This window comes from Xylocopa sonorina, chromosome 2, assembly GCF_050948175.1.
Source record: "Xylocopa sonorina isolate GNS202 chromosome 2, iyXylSono1_principal, whole genome shotgun sequence".
In the NCBI taxonomy this organism is placed as follows: domain Eukaryota; kingdom Metazoa; phylum Arthropoda; class Insecta; order Hymenoptera; family Apidae; genus Xylocopa; species Xylocopa sonorina.
Genome location: NC_135194.1, coordinates 6883398 through 6902046, shown reverse-complemented (window position 1 = coordinate 6902046; position 18649 = coordinate 6883398). Strand labels below are relative to the sequence as shown.

The following is an 18649-nucleotide window of genomic DNA, read 5'->3' as shown; positions in this document are numbered from 1 at the left end:
AAGGCAGTGATCCAGGTCCATCTAGACGTTTATGTTGCAGCGGCCTTTCGACACTCGCCACTAGAGGGACAGCACCGTTTACACTTTCCTGAAAGTACCCGATGACCCATCCTTTCCAATATATAGAAGTTCTGACCTGTCCTTAATATCCCAGCGTCTAAGGCAGGGCCTGCTAGATTGCCTTACTGATGAGTCCACTAGCAGGCCAAGGACGAAACGTTCTTCCCCTCTCTTTTCCTTCTTTCTTTCCTCTTGTATTCTACAGCAAACCGAAGCAACATCGCTTCAGTGTTTTTCCTCCTCTTGTTCAGATGATGGATATACTCCTTGTGCCACCTGGTCCAAAAGTCCTGCTTGACCTTTTGAATGTGCTGCCAGTGTGACAATCGGTTGCAAGGAGTATCGCTGAAATCAGTCGAGGAGGTAGAAACCAAAACTATTTTGATGACAACAATAGTCACTGATACATAGTTGTAAAAAAATATTTCTCATAGGTACAGTCTAAAAATGAAGTTGTTACATCTTGTATTAACTGTACGTTTAAAATAAAAAGTAAAATCTTTAGTCAGAAAGTGTGTAGTAAATAGATTGATCGTTAAAGAGGCTAAGTGAACCAGACGTTAGTCGTTGTAGTAACGAAAGCTTACACCTCTCGTGTTCGTGTTACACTGTTAGCCAGTAAGAGGTCAAGTAGCGCAATTTTTCGATTAATCGCTTCTACCGATCTAATGTATAAGCTCTTAGTTACCTTGGTAGCAAGTACGTCACAATTTTAGGAGGATATTGATTTCTTGGTACCCGTTACTGAAGTGTGCCGAAATCTATTATTTCTCATTACAACCATAGCCCTTTAACATCGCTTACGTATCTGAAGCGGACGATTCGTTTGAAATGCTACACTATTAGTTCAATCGTAACGTTAATTTTTAATCTTCCTCTGGAAAAACTGTTCTTTTCTCTTGGAATTTACATTTGGCAATATCGTACAAATTCTTTTTTTAAGAAGAAATTCTAAGTCACTGAAGTGTTCGTACTTATTTGTAATTGGCCTTCTACAGAGTTTTCTCAATTATTTATACCTCGTCCAAGCAATTGTATAATTTCCAACGATTAAAAATCAAAGCAATATTGTGTTAATTCTTAGGTCCATAAATTGAAAATTAATATTCCAGGTGTTTCATTAGAAACGAATTTGTTGCAGTGTAACAATTAAGGACATTTCAATCCAGATAAAAATTTTATTAAACGCATTTATGTTGCAAACTTGAATCGTCCGATGAAATTAAAGAACACCCTTTCTCAAATTCCTCCAATTCATGCTAATGCCAATCCGCGCACGTTATTACTTTGTATACGCCTTACAACAATTATAAGTGTATGTTCGAAGAGGAGAGAACTAGATTATCATAATTTTCCTAACACAACACATTCACGCCATTTGAAATGTCGTCTTTGATTTTAAAATAAAGTCTATTTATGTTTTCAACCGTTATCACACCTTCCAACATCCGAAATAAAATATTCGCTCGTTATTAATATTAATCTGCAAAGTGGGCACTCGAGAAAGTCATCTTTCACAATGAAACATCAGTTCGCTCACGTCTGAACAGAATTCATCGAGCAAACGTTTATTTATACGCGTTGAACCATCGAGAATAATAATAACTTAACCAGTGATAATTCGTTATTTATTATTCATGTAAATTACGTCCACCGGATGTTAATCTAAACATGTAGTTCATTGATTTTCTTTTTTTATTTATATTAAAAATGATTATCACATCAATGAATTAACTTGAGCTATATAAAAATATGTAGGCTGCCCGGTACACCCGAGTGAATTATAATTACCGTAAATGTAACAAAAGTTTTTTACTTATAAATATCTTTATAGAAATATCTTCGAAAACAAAGGTCGAGTGGTGGTTACTAATTTACGGTGGTAAAATTAAAGGCCATTCAAATCAAGGCAACGTGATTTTTTATAAATAATTATCATTTTATGTTACAAGCTTGAATATTTTTGTAATATTTAGTATCAAAAATTCTATTAAATTCTTGTAACTTTTTTTATAATATATTCATTGTGTCAAATTCTACAAAATTTGTCATCCACTTGCATCGATATTATTCAATTTAAACTAGTCAGAAAACATTTTATAACCAATGATTTAGTTGTGAAACCATAAATTTGCATTCATATCTATTACATACTAAAGAATATGTATATAATTTCTGTAGCAATTATTTTATCTACATATATGTGTTACGTACCACGAAATATTGCGTCTGTTTCGTGGTGAATACTTATTTAGGAGCGCTTTCTACGAACAATGAGTCGTTTCATTCTACAGAACAAGAGCAGGTGATAACAAACGCGAGAAAAAACGTTGCGTGCAATGTTTTCGCGATATCCCGTTCACGTAGACGCGATTTTTTTGCGCTGACATACCAGACCCGCAGCTATTGACCATCACTATCGTACAGGCAGTATCTCGTTTCAGCTTGCTACACTATCGCGACCATCGAAGTGGAACGATGTGATTTTCTTTTTTTCGAATCGGTTATTCTTTCTCAGAAAGATAGAAGACCACGTGTCGATGCTGTTACCGATATCGTTCGCATCGTTTACTTACGTACATTTATTTAATATTAAACCTGTAGTTATCAGAATCACTGTATGCGTATTTAGATTTTGACATTCCTTATTATAAATAAAGTATAATGAAATTATCTTTAAAAAAATTAATCAGTAATTAGGGTTTCAAATGTTCTGTGTGTGGAATATTCTAAAATGCGAGCGAATGTGCTGAATAAATGAGTTTTTCATGTTGAGTTGATTATAAAATATCCTACTTTAACTCATAATTAAAATTAGTGGAGGTGCTGTTCCAGATAATAGTTAGTTTTTGTTTTAAAATTGTGCAAAAGGAAACAACACGTATAAAAAGATTTACTCAGAAACTTGATCAAATCCTGTTTCTTACATATTCAGATTCTTAAGTACAACGCACGCGGAGTAGCAAAAGAACTACCTTCCACTAGGACGTCAGGGTTAGCACTGCTGGAGGGGCAGTACTCTTTCTCCCTCGCAGAGTCGCGCATGCGCACGACAGCAAAACACCACGCCGTTGGTACTGCGAAGCGCCACAGTTCCATGCAAAGATTTTTGTGTAAATTTTTTGTATAAACTGGGGAATGGTTAACGATAAGCTTAAGGATTATATATTGTATAAGTACAAAGAAAGAATGAAAGAAAAACAGATTTGTTGCATCCAATGTTACCGATAATATTAGGTGGAAATAGGGCATGTTGCAGTTGTTGCGTCCAAGAATGGTCGCCCTCTTAAAACCAAGTTTATGATACGGACGCAGTCAACTAGTTATTTTTGAGGATTTCCAAATATTTCTTATCTTTTTTTATTACTTTAATTTTCCTAAGTACCAAGATTAGTGCCTTAAAGGTTGTTTTGGACTTTGTAACGATTCACACCTGCAATGCCTTAACTCAATAGTTAATGACTTACCATAAACTCGAAGAAGCCTAACCAACATGCCACTCGACCACTTCCACACCAAAGGAGAGGTAGCGTTCTAATTGACTGGTTGCTAAAACACTCCTTGTATATAAATTTGTAAAAAGTTAAAATAGAATCAGTATTCAAATTAAGTTACAACCAAGTCACAATCAAGCTCTGCGAACATTCCAATAAGTAATTTACTCAACTTATCATCCTAATCTAAAACATTAAAACCAAACAAAGATCGTGCTTGGTATTCTAACCACTTATTAAGCAAGGCGAAGCTAAGAATGCAACAGCTGTTCCACAGTACCTAGACGTGAGCCACCATTGTTACTTACGCACTTACGAGACTCTGTCTGTCTTTTACGGTTCAAATAAGTATATTAAAATTAAAATGAAAACATAATTATCTTTATAACTTTATCTTTATAGCTTTAAACCAACAATATAACGACACTTCTAACAAAATATCGTAATCTTTGGATAAAGGACATACTCTTGTTGAGTTATCATAATAACTTAATGTTGCTACATTATTTAATTCTGAAAGAAATAACAATAACAGGATTCAGAGTTCTGTGTATAACAATAAATTGACATTTTGATGCAAACAGAATTTGTTTATATCTGTAGAATATTAAATTGAAATAAGGAGGGAAGAAATCGATGAATCACTCACACATTAAGATATTTTAAAAGAGATGCTATTTTTCATAAATCGCAAAGAAAACATTTCTGCGCATTTGCATTTACTTAGTTTTCTTTCATTTTTATAGATATATATATATCGATTTTGTTCATTTTCTAATAGACTGAATCCTGGAGAGTACGTTCCCGTATAGTTTTCATTTAAGATCTGTTAGAACAACGGACACGTACAACGGTTTTCAGAAATTGTCGATAATTTGGTTGACATGTGTTTCACACGTATAATGCAAAATAACAATATAGGAACAACTAAAGATATATTACGGAATAATAAAATAATGTTATTCGTAGCAAAGATACATCCATGGAATTAACATGTAAAACATATAATGTAAACACTGTGAAATTTATATTTATTCTTTTATCCACATCGTACAGGTTTTTACTACTTATAACTGTCCAATGAACACCTTCCACAAAGTCGCAGGCGAAAACTGCCATTTTCCTCGGAAGGAAGGTCCCGTCCGACTCTACTCTGAAACATAATTGAGTAGGAATAAAGTGTATTTCATTTCTGTTGACACAGACCCAATCATTCCAACGCATAGGATCTTTTTTGGTTCAAGAACAAATATCTACATATTTGTTTGCTTTGTTTGTATTTCAGTCGTTCCATACGTAAAAGGAGGCAACTAAAAATGTTTTATTTTGCTATAAATTTTTTCTAATTCAATTCCATACTTACTCAAACCATTCTTCGTTACAAGTGTTTTTTATCAAATTTCATATCGTTATCTGTACCGTTCTCATTTTCATCCATTGACGAAATTCGCAAATGTTTAATGGAAATTCGATGTATTACATTCGACATGTCACTTGAGAAGTTATCTCTTCCAGACAATGTCAGTATATATTATATGTAGAATACTTAGGGTCGCACGTGCGATCAAACAAAGACACACGTGTCAAACTTAGAAACATTTGAAAAGTAGAGAGACGTCTACGTCTACATCATGTATTTTCACTTATGCAATTTCTTCAGTTTCCTTCCGTCTTATTAGTAAACTTTTTTGGTTATTTCTAACGAGAAGTCCACTATACTCAATTATGATTTCCCATTTTCGATGATCGATATCTGAACTAACAAGTTAGGAGAAATCCTACGTAATCTAACAACTACATTTACACGATACAATTATTCAATCTGCATCACCTATGATCAGAGATTGAACAGTCCTTACATTGTACTTCCTTTAGAGAGATATATAAATAATAATTATTTAATATTATGATGCACGTCATAATTGTATATCATAACATTAATCGTAATTAATATTGTGTATTTCATGGTCGCATGGCACGGTACGCGTTAATTATGGTTTTAACAAACTATTACATTTGTTGCATTTTACCTTGTTGCAATATTGTATAATCTATTTAGATTATCGTATCTGAAAACATTATTTGGAAACTAGATTAATCAAAGCAGATTTTCTTTTTAAATTGAGTTCATTGGGATTTCGACACGAGGAAAACTCATATTTGAATAGAAATTTGAAATAAATTCATGAAATCCTTTATCTGAAACTCTGAGACGTATTCTATACCGTTTATATTAACGATCATAATAACGGAATCAACAGTTAATAATTAGATTAATTTTGCTTATTCTAATAAAGTTGCATATGACATATCATCTTAATGCACTTTTTTTATTTCGTAAGTTAGTGTACATAACTAAGTTTCATAGAAAAACTAAAGTCTTTCATAACAATATGGGTAAATGAATTCAATGCCATTTGTTAATATATCTTGATTAACTTTAAATAAATAAATCAATTTTTATTAGGAAGGTATAATGGATGTAATGTGTAATCACTATTGTTTTTCTGCTTTAATGAAAAGTAATGAAAATTGATTAATCTGGCTTTAAAATGCACATTATGTTTACTATCAGCGTGAAATGACTTGCGTCTATGTATTAAGATAAGAATGAAAGAAGCATAGTAACGTAACAGAAGTGAGGCAAAAAAATCTCCAATCGAAGCAAAATTTGATGACGTAATTTTAATAATTCAACAAAACGTTCACAGCAACCGATATTGAGCCACATTCTAAAAATAAACGCTAAAATAACTACTTTCTTGCTTGTAATAAATAAAACATTTCTTAAGACATTAATAATTGCAAAATTGAGAAATTAGGATTAAAAGAAGTATAAAATTGTAGTAAAATTGATCAAACGACAAAGAAATATTAAATTTTTTCATACACCGCGTTTTGCATGAATAGAATGAATTTAAATTTATTAAAATAGTTGATGAAAATTAAAGTTACACCACGATCGCGTCGATGCACGAAGAATTAGATGCGATCCGTGCGAGCAAGTACTTTAACCGATTGGCAGAAGCGATCGAATTGATGAACCCAAGTGGAATGTCAAAATTTATGCCCAACGTTCAAGCATAAAGGCAGCAGTGTCATGATTTGGCGGTGTGTACACGCCAACCGGAAATAGAATATTTAAAATCTATCGATAGCGTTATAAATCTTCGATTTAATTATTAACAAATAAATATTTCTATTGTGATAATAGTAAGTGTTATATTTCTGAATATAATATACCACCTTCCCTATTGAAATTTGTTATACAACGTTCAATTATTTTTAACGTAATATAAAGACATATTTTTGACCGACTATATATACATACGTATTATGACGAGTATCGAATTGTCATCGAATAAAACGGCAATCAAACTTTTGGTATTCCTACGCTCGGTCAGACTTAGCTTATCACACACGAGGTATATACCAGTCTCTGGCCATTCGATGTCCAATGATGTCACATGGCGCGTCCTTGAAGAAATCGCAGTGAATTCACCGCGGACAAAAGACAGTAATTGAACTCGCGACAGAGAAATTTAACCACACGTGACAAATCTGATGGTACTGAACAGGGTTGCCAGAAGTAAGGAGAGAATGGCCGCTTAGGGAGTCCAATGACGTAATAGGATGTGGTAGAGGGGAGGCTAAACACCGTTTCGCAAGAGTGGAGTTACAGTGGTAGCATAGTTATTTCGTAGACGCTTGAGGATGGTGAGGTTATAGTAGAGTTATTCTTCGTAGCTTTGGATCATTTTGTTGAAGTCACAGTATGAGTAGGAAACCAGGTAAGGCAAATATTTAAAATATTATATTATAAAGTATGGTTAATGTGTGACGTCATCGTATATTAGTACTATAGGGAGCAGTAAATAGCATAAATACTTTAAAAAATAAGAGATCGACAAAACTCGAATCGATTACATTAAAGCGGATAACCTCGGTAAAAATGGTCCCTTTGCCGTATAGAAAAAACGTAAAACGTGTATTTAATCAACGTGTTAGCTAGGACTTTCAGATTCGTAATTCTTGATAAAAAAAATTCTATATATCTGTAACAATTCAATTTTTAGAAGTTTTTATAATATTTTGCGTAAAACATGTGTGTAACTAATATAACTAATATAACTTATCTTACATTTATAATACTTTTGTAAACAACATTGCTATCGTTTAAACAATTATTTCTAAATTAGACAAAAGACATGCACTTTCATGAAAACTAAAATGCAAGTATAGAAGATAATCGTGCATTTTGGGATATTTCAAAATATTAGCGGTCGACAAGAGCCATGTGCATTTCCCAACGCCTAAGCCCCTCTCTGGAGCCTTGCCTAAATATTCGGATGGGCCATGGCGTTAAGGGTGTCATCGAGGCTAGTACGAATGGCCTAACATCCGGGTTGCGAAGTATAGCGAAGTAATAAACACGATTAAATGATCTTAAGCCATCAAGTTATTTCTATTTTCCACAACTTCTTACATTCATTTTTTTGTCCACTTTTTCTCATGGAAGCTAACATTTTCTCCTCTTCTACGATACATTAAGGAATCGCTATACCAGCAATTTGTTCGCAGGAACGCATATTGAAACCTAATATCGCTCCCTAAAAGAATATCCATTAGTATGCATGCTGGTAACAATAATACAGTATCAACTGTGAGTAGGTAACGTGATAAGCGAGAGGGCTTCGGAGTCATGCGGCGAGGCAAATATTATCGTGTGTAGGACGCTTTACTGTGACGCGACCGTATCGAGAAGACGAATGGTCTTTACCGACGTCAGAGATATCGATTAAACGGTCAGTTGCTGTAGTCTTCTGGAAATCGCTGGCTCGATCAGTCGTTCATAACAGACTTGACTTGCGCCGATAACGAACGCGTCTATTTCAATTATTTCGCTATTAATTGAAAAGTATATTGCATCCGGAAGACGAATTGTTATAGATAGCGCAAAGCGTTGTACCGTGGCAAAGAACACGAGTACCGATGGGCAGAAATAACGATATATTTATCATGATAGTGACGTGGAGTTTACATTGTATACCTTTGTATATATATATTATTTTTCTTATGAAAAAATGTTATGCTCTAATTGTATTTGTTTAACCTTCTAATTTTATTATTCTATAATGTATCAACAAGTATACGTTTATGAGTAGTCAAAGTAGCGAACGTAAAAACGAAAATCGCGTTAGTAAAGCATTCCTTATATCATTGAACATGACGCAATGGTATAAAAACTAACATAAAAAAATATAAAATTTTAGAGTAAATTTATGAAGACACGATATAAGAATAGGAGGAGTTAAGAGTGGAAATTATAAATTTTTATATCTATTTTTTTATATACACATTTAAGATCATATCCGAAGAAACATTTCCAATGACTGTCTTGAACTTAATCGTAATAAATGAAGATGCATATTTCCTGCGAAAAGACCAAAAACATCATTACATGTGCATAAATAAATTTATAGAAAGCAGCTTTTTCTCATTCCTCGATTTCAAAAATGCGGTGAACAAAACAATTCCAATTTTCTATTCTTTTACACTGAGTTATCTCTACAATTAATTATTTATTTTATTTTTTGATTATAATTAATTTACGCACGTATATAAAGAAACATTTCAACGCGTGGTGATTCCACTAAAAATCAGCACGGTCATAAAGTACTTCATGGACAGTATATTCATGCACGGTTGACACACCATCATTACCAACGTGCAGAATTGAAACTTTCTAGACTCTAAAATAATTCATCGGCGTAGTAAGCAACGAACCCCTGTTTCATAGCAGTCGACTTTTGTATTATCATTACAATATATGTCGTGGTACGAACGATTTTGCCATACTAAATGTGATCGTAATATATCTTGTATATTTGTAACCTCGTTCTACGACAAGTTTTATAATGCAGATATTTGCTGACTACATTCACCGTAAACGCTTCTATTATACCCCTCTTTGCTTCTCTATATTCAGCGCTATTGGAACCTGGACACAATGGCGAGCGTAAAAGGAAGCAGAAACTCTCATATATCCTAAGCTCGCTATAGCTATTCAAGCGCATCTACGACGGATTTGCATACGTTTCCCACCGCGTAGCGCTTTTATCGGGCGATCCATATTTTCAATTTACCTTGAATTCAGTTTTTTCGATCGTCCGCCACTCTTGCGGCCCCCATAAAGCACCAAGTATTAACACTAAACCTACGAGAGCGATTAAATGACCAGTTCTTAGGCTTTAATCTAATTTATTTTCTAATTATTAAAAACGTAGTTCCATCTAGTTTCAAGTCTATGCTGTATTCATTATCTATGCTAGTCTGTAAGCACCCGTTCATGGTATCCATTATATTATTTTGCCTAGTCTGTGCGGTCAGAACTTCTCATGAAACACATTCGCATAATTTTGATGCAAGAATATTGAATTTGTGCCATCAACGAGCTTCCTTTATCCGGGACAGTCAAATTACTAACAAAAATAATTGTGTTCCTAAAGTTGTACGTATCTGGACCTAGGTTGAACTAGTTCGACCATGCAGAGGTGAACTTTTTCGATGGAATTAGTCCCAAAAAATGAGGAATGAAAAAACTCGTAAAATACTGTCGCGACTGGCACTCTTCTTAAATCATGCTGCTTTATATAACGACAAAAATAGAACAATAACAATTTAAGAATGTTAATTACGCAAAAAGGCAAATTTCTAACGACTCTCAACAATTGTGCTGCTGTGTAATTTTTTGCAAAATTAACTCTGATATTGAATCTCGAAGGTCTGAAAGGAACCGTAAGTCACAAATGAATTGTTCTCCTCTAAAATTACGCTGCAATGGCCGCGGCACATCATTTTGGAACACCCTCTACGTTGGAAACTTCACTTTTACGTGGTCAAGCAATCTGGTCTTCGGATCCTTTAAGTCCTGGATTATTCGAAAGTACTTAGAGATATCCGCGCGTCGAGGTCTCTTTAAACTCCTATTGGTGAAATACAACGTTAACCACGTTAACGATCAGCGAAGAGGATCGAGGATGTCCACTTAAGCCGCGTTTATATTAAGCAACTTTTGGCTGGACGAGCGAGTTGATCGGCTTTAAAACAGTTCAAAGTTGCCCGTGTAAACAGCACGTCAATAAAATTGAAACGACTTCTAATCGTCCAGCTGGAAATAGTCCATTCGTCTAGTTTTGCTCGAACGACCTCGCCATTTCGACTCCGGTTGATTATGTAAACATTGAAAACTTAATTTGTCAGGCGACCATTAGGTTGTAAGAGCTTCATAAATCGCCTTCTATAGTTCCGGTATAAATTTTGATGCGGTTGTTTTTGGAACACTGCGTACAATAACAAGTTGATTAAACGTGGTAGAGAATTCCACTGTTATTTCTAACCTTATGAAAATTGACGATTCAATTAACGTTTTCTGCTTTACGCAACGCATTCAATTTCCAACTGGTACCCTCAAAATAGTTTTATAGACACGTCTCAGACCTTTCAAAGGAATTTTTCTTGTTATTGTTGCACATGTTTCATTGCAAGTTATTTTTGCAATAATCACACCTTTATTCAGCAATGACGTTTCTTTTTCTCTCATCATTTGAACATTTTTTTTTAATTGCACAGAAATAGCACACTGATTGCAATTGCTGACGATACACGTAAAATCATCTTGAAAATTTAAGCTTAAACCAAAGATTATTTTTAAAAAATGCAAAAACATTTAAATATATTTAATTTGATAAAATTACAAGAAGAGATTCAAATTTATGCTTTCCACGTTATATAATGTTAATAAACTTTTTTACTCTAGTTTCAATTTCAAAACATTTCTAAGAATATAATGAACATTTGTTGGATAATAATTTAGTTTATTCTTATAACTACGATTGCCATTTCTCCTGGTACCAAAACAATTGTTCAAAAATATTTATTTGTTTACTTATTTTTCTTTCACTTTGGTACAAAGTAAATGTTATAAAACTATAAAATAACAAAATGTTAAAAATGCTTTTAGGTATATTTTTTATATCGTAGTTTATATTATATTATTACTATTTTATACTAAAATAAGGGATTGAATGGTTAAATTGGTAAATTTCTTTTTAAAAATATCGTAGAGCAAGGATTGTAAAAATAGTGAAAAAAGTAAAAGCTAAATGAATTTTTCAGAGCCAATTGAGTTGAAAGAAAACTGAATTTCTGTTAACTTCTGGTCTAAAAAGCCAAGTTGACAACTTTGTACCAACCAGGGTCGAAAACTAAAGTGTCGAGCAGGGATGCCATAGAGCAAACATTTCTTCGATCCGCTCGATCATCCAAACAAGAGTTGCCTAATGTAAACGAGACTTAAACCTTTTAATTGAACAACTCTAGGGCGATGGACCAAAAGTTGCTTAATCTAATCGCGACTTTACCGAACTTTCCTCCATTTCGGTTGCTTTATTTTCCTGTAGTCATGGCGTATAACGACTACGGAAAGATTTCTCCTAAAGTCAATGGGGCTTTAAAGAGTATCTTTCTTCATGACCTCAATGACCATTGTCAAGCTGGTGACAGTCCTTCCGTCTTCTTTTCTTTCATATTTCGCGAGTATAACCGAGAAGTGGTTCAGCCAAAGTTCGTGTAAGGGGGTCGCTATATTTAAAATGAAAGAAAATATGGATTTTTATTTTATAAGCTTGAAGAATTCTCTATTAAATTCTGCGCGAAACGGTGGACAAAATTCTGACACTGGGAAGTAATAACATTTTCAATAAGAAGTTGTAGAAACTCAAATATTTTCAATGAAAAAGGGGTTTATATGGTTTATATATTTTCAACAATTTTAATCGTTAGATGCAGAGCACGCGAAACACTTAGAAAACAAAATTGTAGGTTCTAAAGTTACAGCTTAACCAATCTAGACAAGTTTTGTGACAAGAAAATAGAAATACTAAGTAAAAATACTTAGCGGAATGATAAAATCAAATGACTGAGGAATTTTTTGCTTCTCCTGAAAAGTAAAATTTATTGGGACGATGGTATTTTTTTTTTATATTGTCAAGTACTCGTATAAGAACTATCTGAATAGGTGGATTGTTCATATTTTTATTACTTAAACAAAATTTTTTAATAATTTTAAGGTGTGAAAATATCACTAAGTTTGGAAGGTTATAAAAAAAGACAGATTTTTTTCTTAAATATTTCGTCTATTCAATAGCTTTGTTATATCATGGAGGATAAACGTGCAAAATTTGTCAGTCATGTCAAAGTCAGGCATGTAGTGGCCTCGTTAATATTACTGAATACATAAGCACGAACATCCCTTCATAATAACCCCTCTTTATTCTCCATTAATTGAATTTTTGTCTCTTAAATCGCCAATTTTCATGGTTTTGTCCACAAAAAAAGGTGAAAAATAATAGCTCACCTCTACGAGGTCTATTTTGCGCTGTAAGGCTCCAGGTAACAGGAAAAGAGGAGACTGCCTCGAGGGCATCGTTCGCGACTCAATTAACTCCTGCGCCATGCAGCCTTTACACGATGAACTGCACCTTGGCTTGGAAAAGCGTTTCGACATTTATAACGTTAATATAGTTCGTGCTAATCTGAAGGTAATTTATAAGGGAATTTTCAGTCATTAACCCTCTGCGGTTCTATGTCGAGCTGAATCTCGTTTCTTAGTTTGCTATATTTCTTTTTTTTTTGTTTTGCGTATGGAAGAAATTCTTTAGTATGCAAATATTTTTTTTTATTCCATTCGGAGGTACGAGGACACCCGTCTAATTGTAATAAATGTTTAAAAAATGTAATATTGTTTGAGAATTTCGTTAAATATTGTGTTAAGTATTGTGTTAAATATTTTTTATAAAAATTAGGAAATTATTTCTGACAAAATTACAGAGAAGCTTTGTAAGTTTGAGAACCTTTATTTGTAGCTCCTTTACGTTGCACTGTAAGGAAAGGCAAAAGGACCGAAATGGTATGTTTATTTCTGTAAAGCATTTAGATTGTATATATAATTATGTATTATACAATATAATATTATTAAAATGAACTAAATTTGTATATGCAGTGAGTTTATTGGTTAATAAAATCTGTTTAACGATAACAATATATATTGTATAATAAAGGTTCATTAAAAATGTATTCTGATACTTTTGAACGGCAGTGTATATTATAGATAGTTATTGATTACAAAAATATGCAAATTATTAACAATATTTAAAAATAATTTAATACCGACCAGATACGATGGAGGAATCAAGCATGATTCGAAACGCAAAGAGTTAGTGAATATTGAAAAATTGTTTGTGTTCACATAAAAGCTATGAAATTTTTAATTTCGCTTCATATAAAGATCAATTTATCATTTCATCATATGCAATATTTTCTGCAATATTACCTATTCAATAAGCTTGAAACATGTTATCAAGATCAATGGTCTGAGTAATTTTGTCTTCTGCACGTAATCACTGTTCAATCCTAATTTTTAAAATATTTAAAAAAATGTTTTACCGATTAGAAATATTTGGACTTGATATCAAAAAAACATTAATTGCAATATATAATATATTGAACTTAGTTGTGTATTATTAGATTATGTTAGACTAGGTGACTGAAACTCATTATTTAATTATCAAAAGTGAACTTGAAGGCCAAATAGAAATTGCTTTACATCCAACGTAATGATGTATGTGAGTTCCATAACGGGGAATGTTGGCTTGTGTTTCTTGCTCAGCACGTTCTAAACTCGAAGTTAAATCCATTTAATTGCAAGCAGGTCACCTGATGGTGAAAATATAAATTAAATCCAACAGAAATCTAATTCAAACTAACCTAAACCTATCGCAAACATTAGAGGTAAGACATCCGGTACCAAAACGTAAGCTTTTACGTGTGTATGCTTGTAAACATAGTAATTTTCAATATTTTATTAGATTTTGCAATAAAACGATCGAATTGAATCCTATAATCCTAATGCTGTCTACACATCCTAAGATTATTTCGATGCATCTTTAACTTTTAACGGTTATTCTTGTGTAATTTTTATTAAGTTCTTTAGCTTCGCCTCTCACATAGATTCTGATTAATTAAGACGTCAATTAAACGTAACCACTGGTTATTTAGGACAAATACCAAATAATGGAAATAAAAATTATAATATAATACGATGTGCTTTATTGCAGTAAGCTCAGTACTAATGTATCCCAATTAACTAAAATCGATCATACTTCAGTTATCTTTTATTTCATGTAATATGTTTCTGATAATGGTCAAAAGTTGTCATACTATGGAGATTGTACCATACTGCCTTTTCTTTATATATTTTAGGTATCTTTATTATTATAGGTATATACTATGATGCATTAATTCCTCTGTTTTTTTAATAACGATGATGTTCAAAATTTTAGAGGTACTTGTTATTAATCTCGACAGCGCTGGTCATCGATGACCTGCGCGATATTCAACGGTACTTTACCTAGCTTCGTCGGTGAATACAACTTCGAACCATTTTTCTTCCGTCATTGCAAATTGTAGTCTGGCACGTCGATTCCTTTCAGACAGTATAGGTTTTCTTTCCTACAAAGTTAACCTTGTTTGACATTTTCGCTACTACGAGTCTGACCTCTAGATTGCTCCTGTTGAACCGGACACCACGCCACAAGTGTACAATTCACACGTAAACTGAGTACGGCGTTTCGAATTTGTTTCTTACACCTTAGAGATTTGCTTTCCTAATGTTTCTTTTCTTTTTTTTTAATAGAAAGTTGTTACTTAAACCAATACATTAGTAGTTTATTTTGTTGATTATTTCTACATTTAATTGGACATTAAAATTAATATTCGTAAATGTAATATTGAACAGTAATTCTGTAATAATGTCAACGTAATGATACTTTTCGCAGTCAATTTTTATCACTTCAACTTTATGCTGATACATTTCGAAACAGGAACTCACAGATAAAGTTACATTAATAACCTTACAGTGATACAGCAGTTTATTTCGTTTATCATTTTTTGTACACATTAAGCATTTTCTAGAGCGTATCTACTACACCACTGTATACAAACTGTCCATGGAATACAATTATAAAAAGGTTTATAAAAGATTATAAAAGGTTACAGTTTTTTGGTATTGTATGTATGAATGGAAAATGATTTCTTATTATAATTTTAATTTTTCTTGACTGCTTTCGTTGTAGCAACCTTATTCGTCCTTAATAGCAAAGAGTTGAAAAAACTCTAACTATTCTTCTATTCAACTATTCTTCGCTTCAAATACACCGACATCTCATTATGAATTTCTATAGCAATTCTGAAGCGATTAACAGTAACAGTTGGACGCGTCATGTAATTAGAGTTGATACCCATTCTACGTAGTTTTTGTTTCTGAAAAATATTATTTACTATTTTATTAATATGCTATATAACTGCGAAACACAAGTTCCAATTTATTATAAATATTTCATTATAAAGCTTTATTCATAAATTCTTCCGAAGTAACCGTAAATACAGCTGATCTTATGATATATCGTTGCCTTTACTTATGACTAAAATAATTATGTTTCATTTTAAATTGTAGTATATAATACGTAAAATATCTACGCTCGTTTCTGATGCAAACGAGTTTGATTTATTGTTTACATTGGATAAGAGTTGTTCAGTTTATACCTTCAAAAGTAACGTTGGGCGCTGGTAAGTTGGCAGCGTCAGAGTTAATAGGTTTGATTTTTTATACATTACAGAATCAAAGTAAATATATCATACTTACTACAATGAAATCTTACGAGTTCTACATATATATTGTCCATAAATATCTGCGGATGTATCGTAAAACATCACAAACTGTACCATTTCTAGTTATGTTAACCTTAACTCGTTATTTTCTAAAGTATACGTAGATATATTTATACTGTAGGTATGTATAAGTATACTATTTATTACATTTTTCAAATTAATTATACTTTTCGAACTAATCGTTAGTCATCAAGCTTGAGTTGTGGGTGTAGGTAGCGATTTGCTCATTAGTCGTACACGTTCTTCATAGGGGTCCATTAAGTTTCTGGCAAAGTTGTTGAGGTGTTTCTTTACCCATTGTTGGTAGTACAGCCAGCTGTGTCAAGCAATTTCTAAGTTATAACACAAGAAACAAAGCACAATGCAAAACGCTGTTTCGTCTCAGTTCATCGATCGATTTTTCAAAGTGTCGTATTTTGCAAGCAATCTTTTGTAACAACCAATACTCTATACTTTATAGAAATCTTTTGATACCATGTTCCTACGAAACTGCAACATTTGCTTTTGCTATTTTAACGGAAACATGAAGTTTTCATTGAGAAATATCAAATATTAAGCGGTCTTGTTTATAAATATCGATTCTATGAACATAACTTACAGGGAGTACTTCTTTTTCTAGGGGACAAAAAACATTTATTTTTGTAGTTAGGTTATTTACGCTCATTCTTAATAATAACCGAGTTGCACATAATGTAAGTTGTTTCCCTATGTATATGCGTATACAACTAATAATGTGAAATAAATGTAAAAATCCAGAAACAAATTTATCATTAGAGGCCACATCTCTTCTCTACTCGATTTCATGAAATAAGCTTCAAGTTCTCTTTCAAAACCTGCCTACCAATAGCCATGCATCAAAAATATGTAGTAAATTAACTTCGAATAAATATTGTTAAATAGACTGCATTCATTTCAGGTAAATATCTACATAAAGTTTTGAGGTTAGGGTATAAAGCGTACGTAAGTGTACGGAGGCTATTGTATAGGTTAAGGATAAGTCCGACGGATTACCCCCCCGGTTAGATAGTAACCTATACATAAGGTTTGTCGTCCCGTTTTGTTTCGTTTCTTGGTATTGTGCTCGCGTCATTCTCATCGTCTTGCCAGAGAAACGCTCATTGTTAGCCGGTCTTTTTCCCTGTAACTTTTGTGAAGGACGGTCGCCGTGCATAAGTATGTAGCGCGCCCCCTGTAGATATAATACGCATAATCTATCCGGTACGTAATCCCCTCTGTTCCGCCCAACCCCGTTTCCCCGTTCACAATACTGCCATCTCTGCCTGTACTCGACCATCCTTCTTTTAAGTCCAACGTTCATCCTGTAAACCATCGAGTACGAGGCGACGTAGAGAGAGGTCTCCAGGTGGGCGAAGATCGATAGAACCGTGACCCAGCTTTACCCAGGCAGGCCGGGGAACCTGCTGCCACTAGTTCTCTCGTGACATATAGCGTAGACGTACACACGTCTCCACATGTACACACCGATAATAGCCTTATGTTACGAAAAGTAATTAGCCCTTCTTATCCGATATACATACGTACACGTGACGATCTTCATATCGTGCTCGGATTAAACTGTTTTCTTTCATCTTTACCTTATATCGTTCTCCATTTATGGGCTATCTGTTTACGCGTGTACTTGTTTACACACACATATGATTTTTTCATTATTCTTTCTGTTCGAATATTCATTTGTTTTTTATCGAATTGGTGAGCGAAATAATTATACGAAATTAAATAGTGACGTTAATAACCGGGAAAACCGTAAGTGGTAGTATTTTATGAACGTGAACGGTCACGATTTTCATTAGGGTGTATATGGAAGTTGGAGCGACGGAAGTGTTGGTCCACTGAATCGATTAAATTTATTTCTCTGACGTATTCGTTTTAGCAATGATTTCTGTTTCGCTTTTCGATGACATGTAAACCCGTCGATGGCAGCATTCAGTATAGTTTTGTTAATACTTTTTTGTTAATACTTAAATGGATAATTCATTTTACATACTTTTTTAATAAAAGGGGTAGAATTTATAGGTCGGCATGGTTCCACTCGCTACATCGTTTTCATTTTAAACAGTTTAAAAATATTCTCAGTAACGAAAACTCGTATTAATGTTACACGTATATTCTTCAGTTAAGTGAAATTTAATTTACTGTAATTGTCATTATTAATAACAAAAAAATAGAACGCTGTATAAGAATGAATTAAAATTTACATTTACTAAATAATGCAAATTAAATTTTTTGATATACCCATATAAATGAAATATAATGAAATATTGACGTATAATGGATTTAATTTTATT

The 18649-nt window shown here is 33.1% G+C and overlaps 2 protein-coding genes across 4 annotated transcripts in view; both read left to right on the top strand.

Moving 5' to 3' along the window:
• Nca (neurocalcin homolog) overlaps window positions 1-18649 on the top strand; it is a 263690-nt gene that overhangs the window by 123430 nt on the left and 121611 nt on the right. The window lies entirely within an intron of this gene.
• Window positions 1-18649, top strand: part of LOC143433347 (neuronal calcium sensor 2) — a 238126-nt gene that overhangs the window by 122712 nt on the left and 96765 nt on the right. Inside the window, exon 1 of one of the 3 annotated variants that reach the window (XM_076910656.1) lies at window positions 7323-7345. The exons of the other annotated variants lie outside the window; for them this stretch is intronic. Within the exon in view, the coding sequence (XP_076766771.1) occupies window positions 7330-7345 (16 nt within the window). The 5' untranslated portion in view covers window positions 7323-7329. Of the gene's footprint in view, window positions 1-7322; window positions 7346-18649 lie in introns of those variants that run through there. 3 annotated transcript variants of the gene reach the window in all.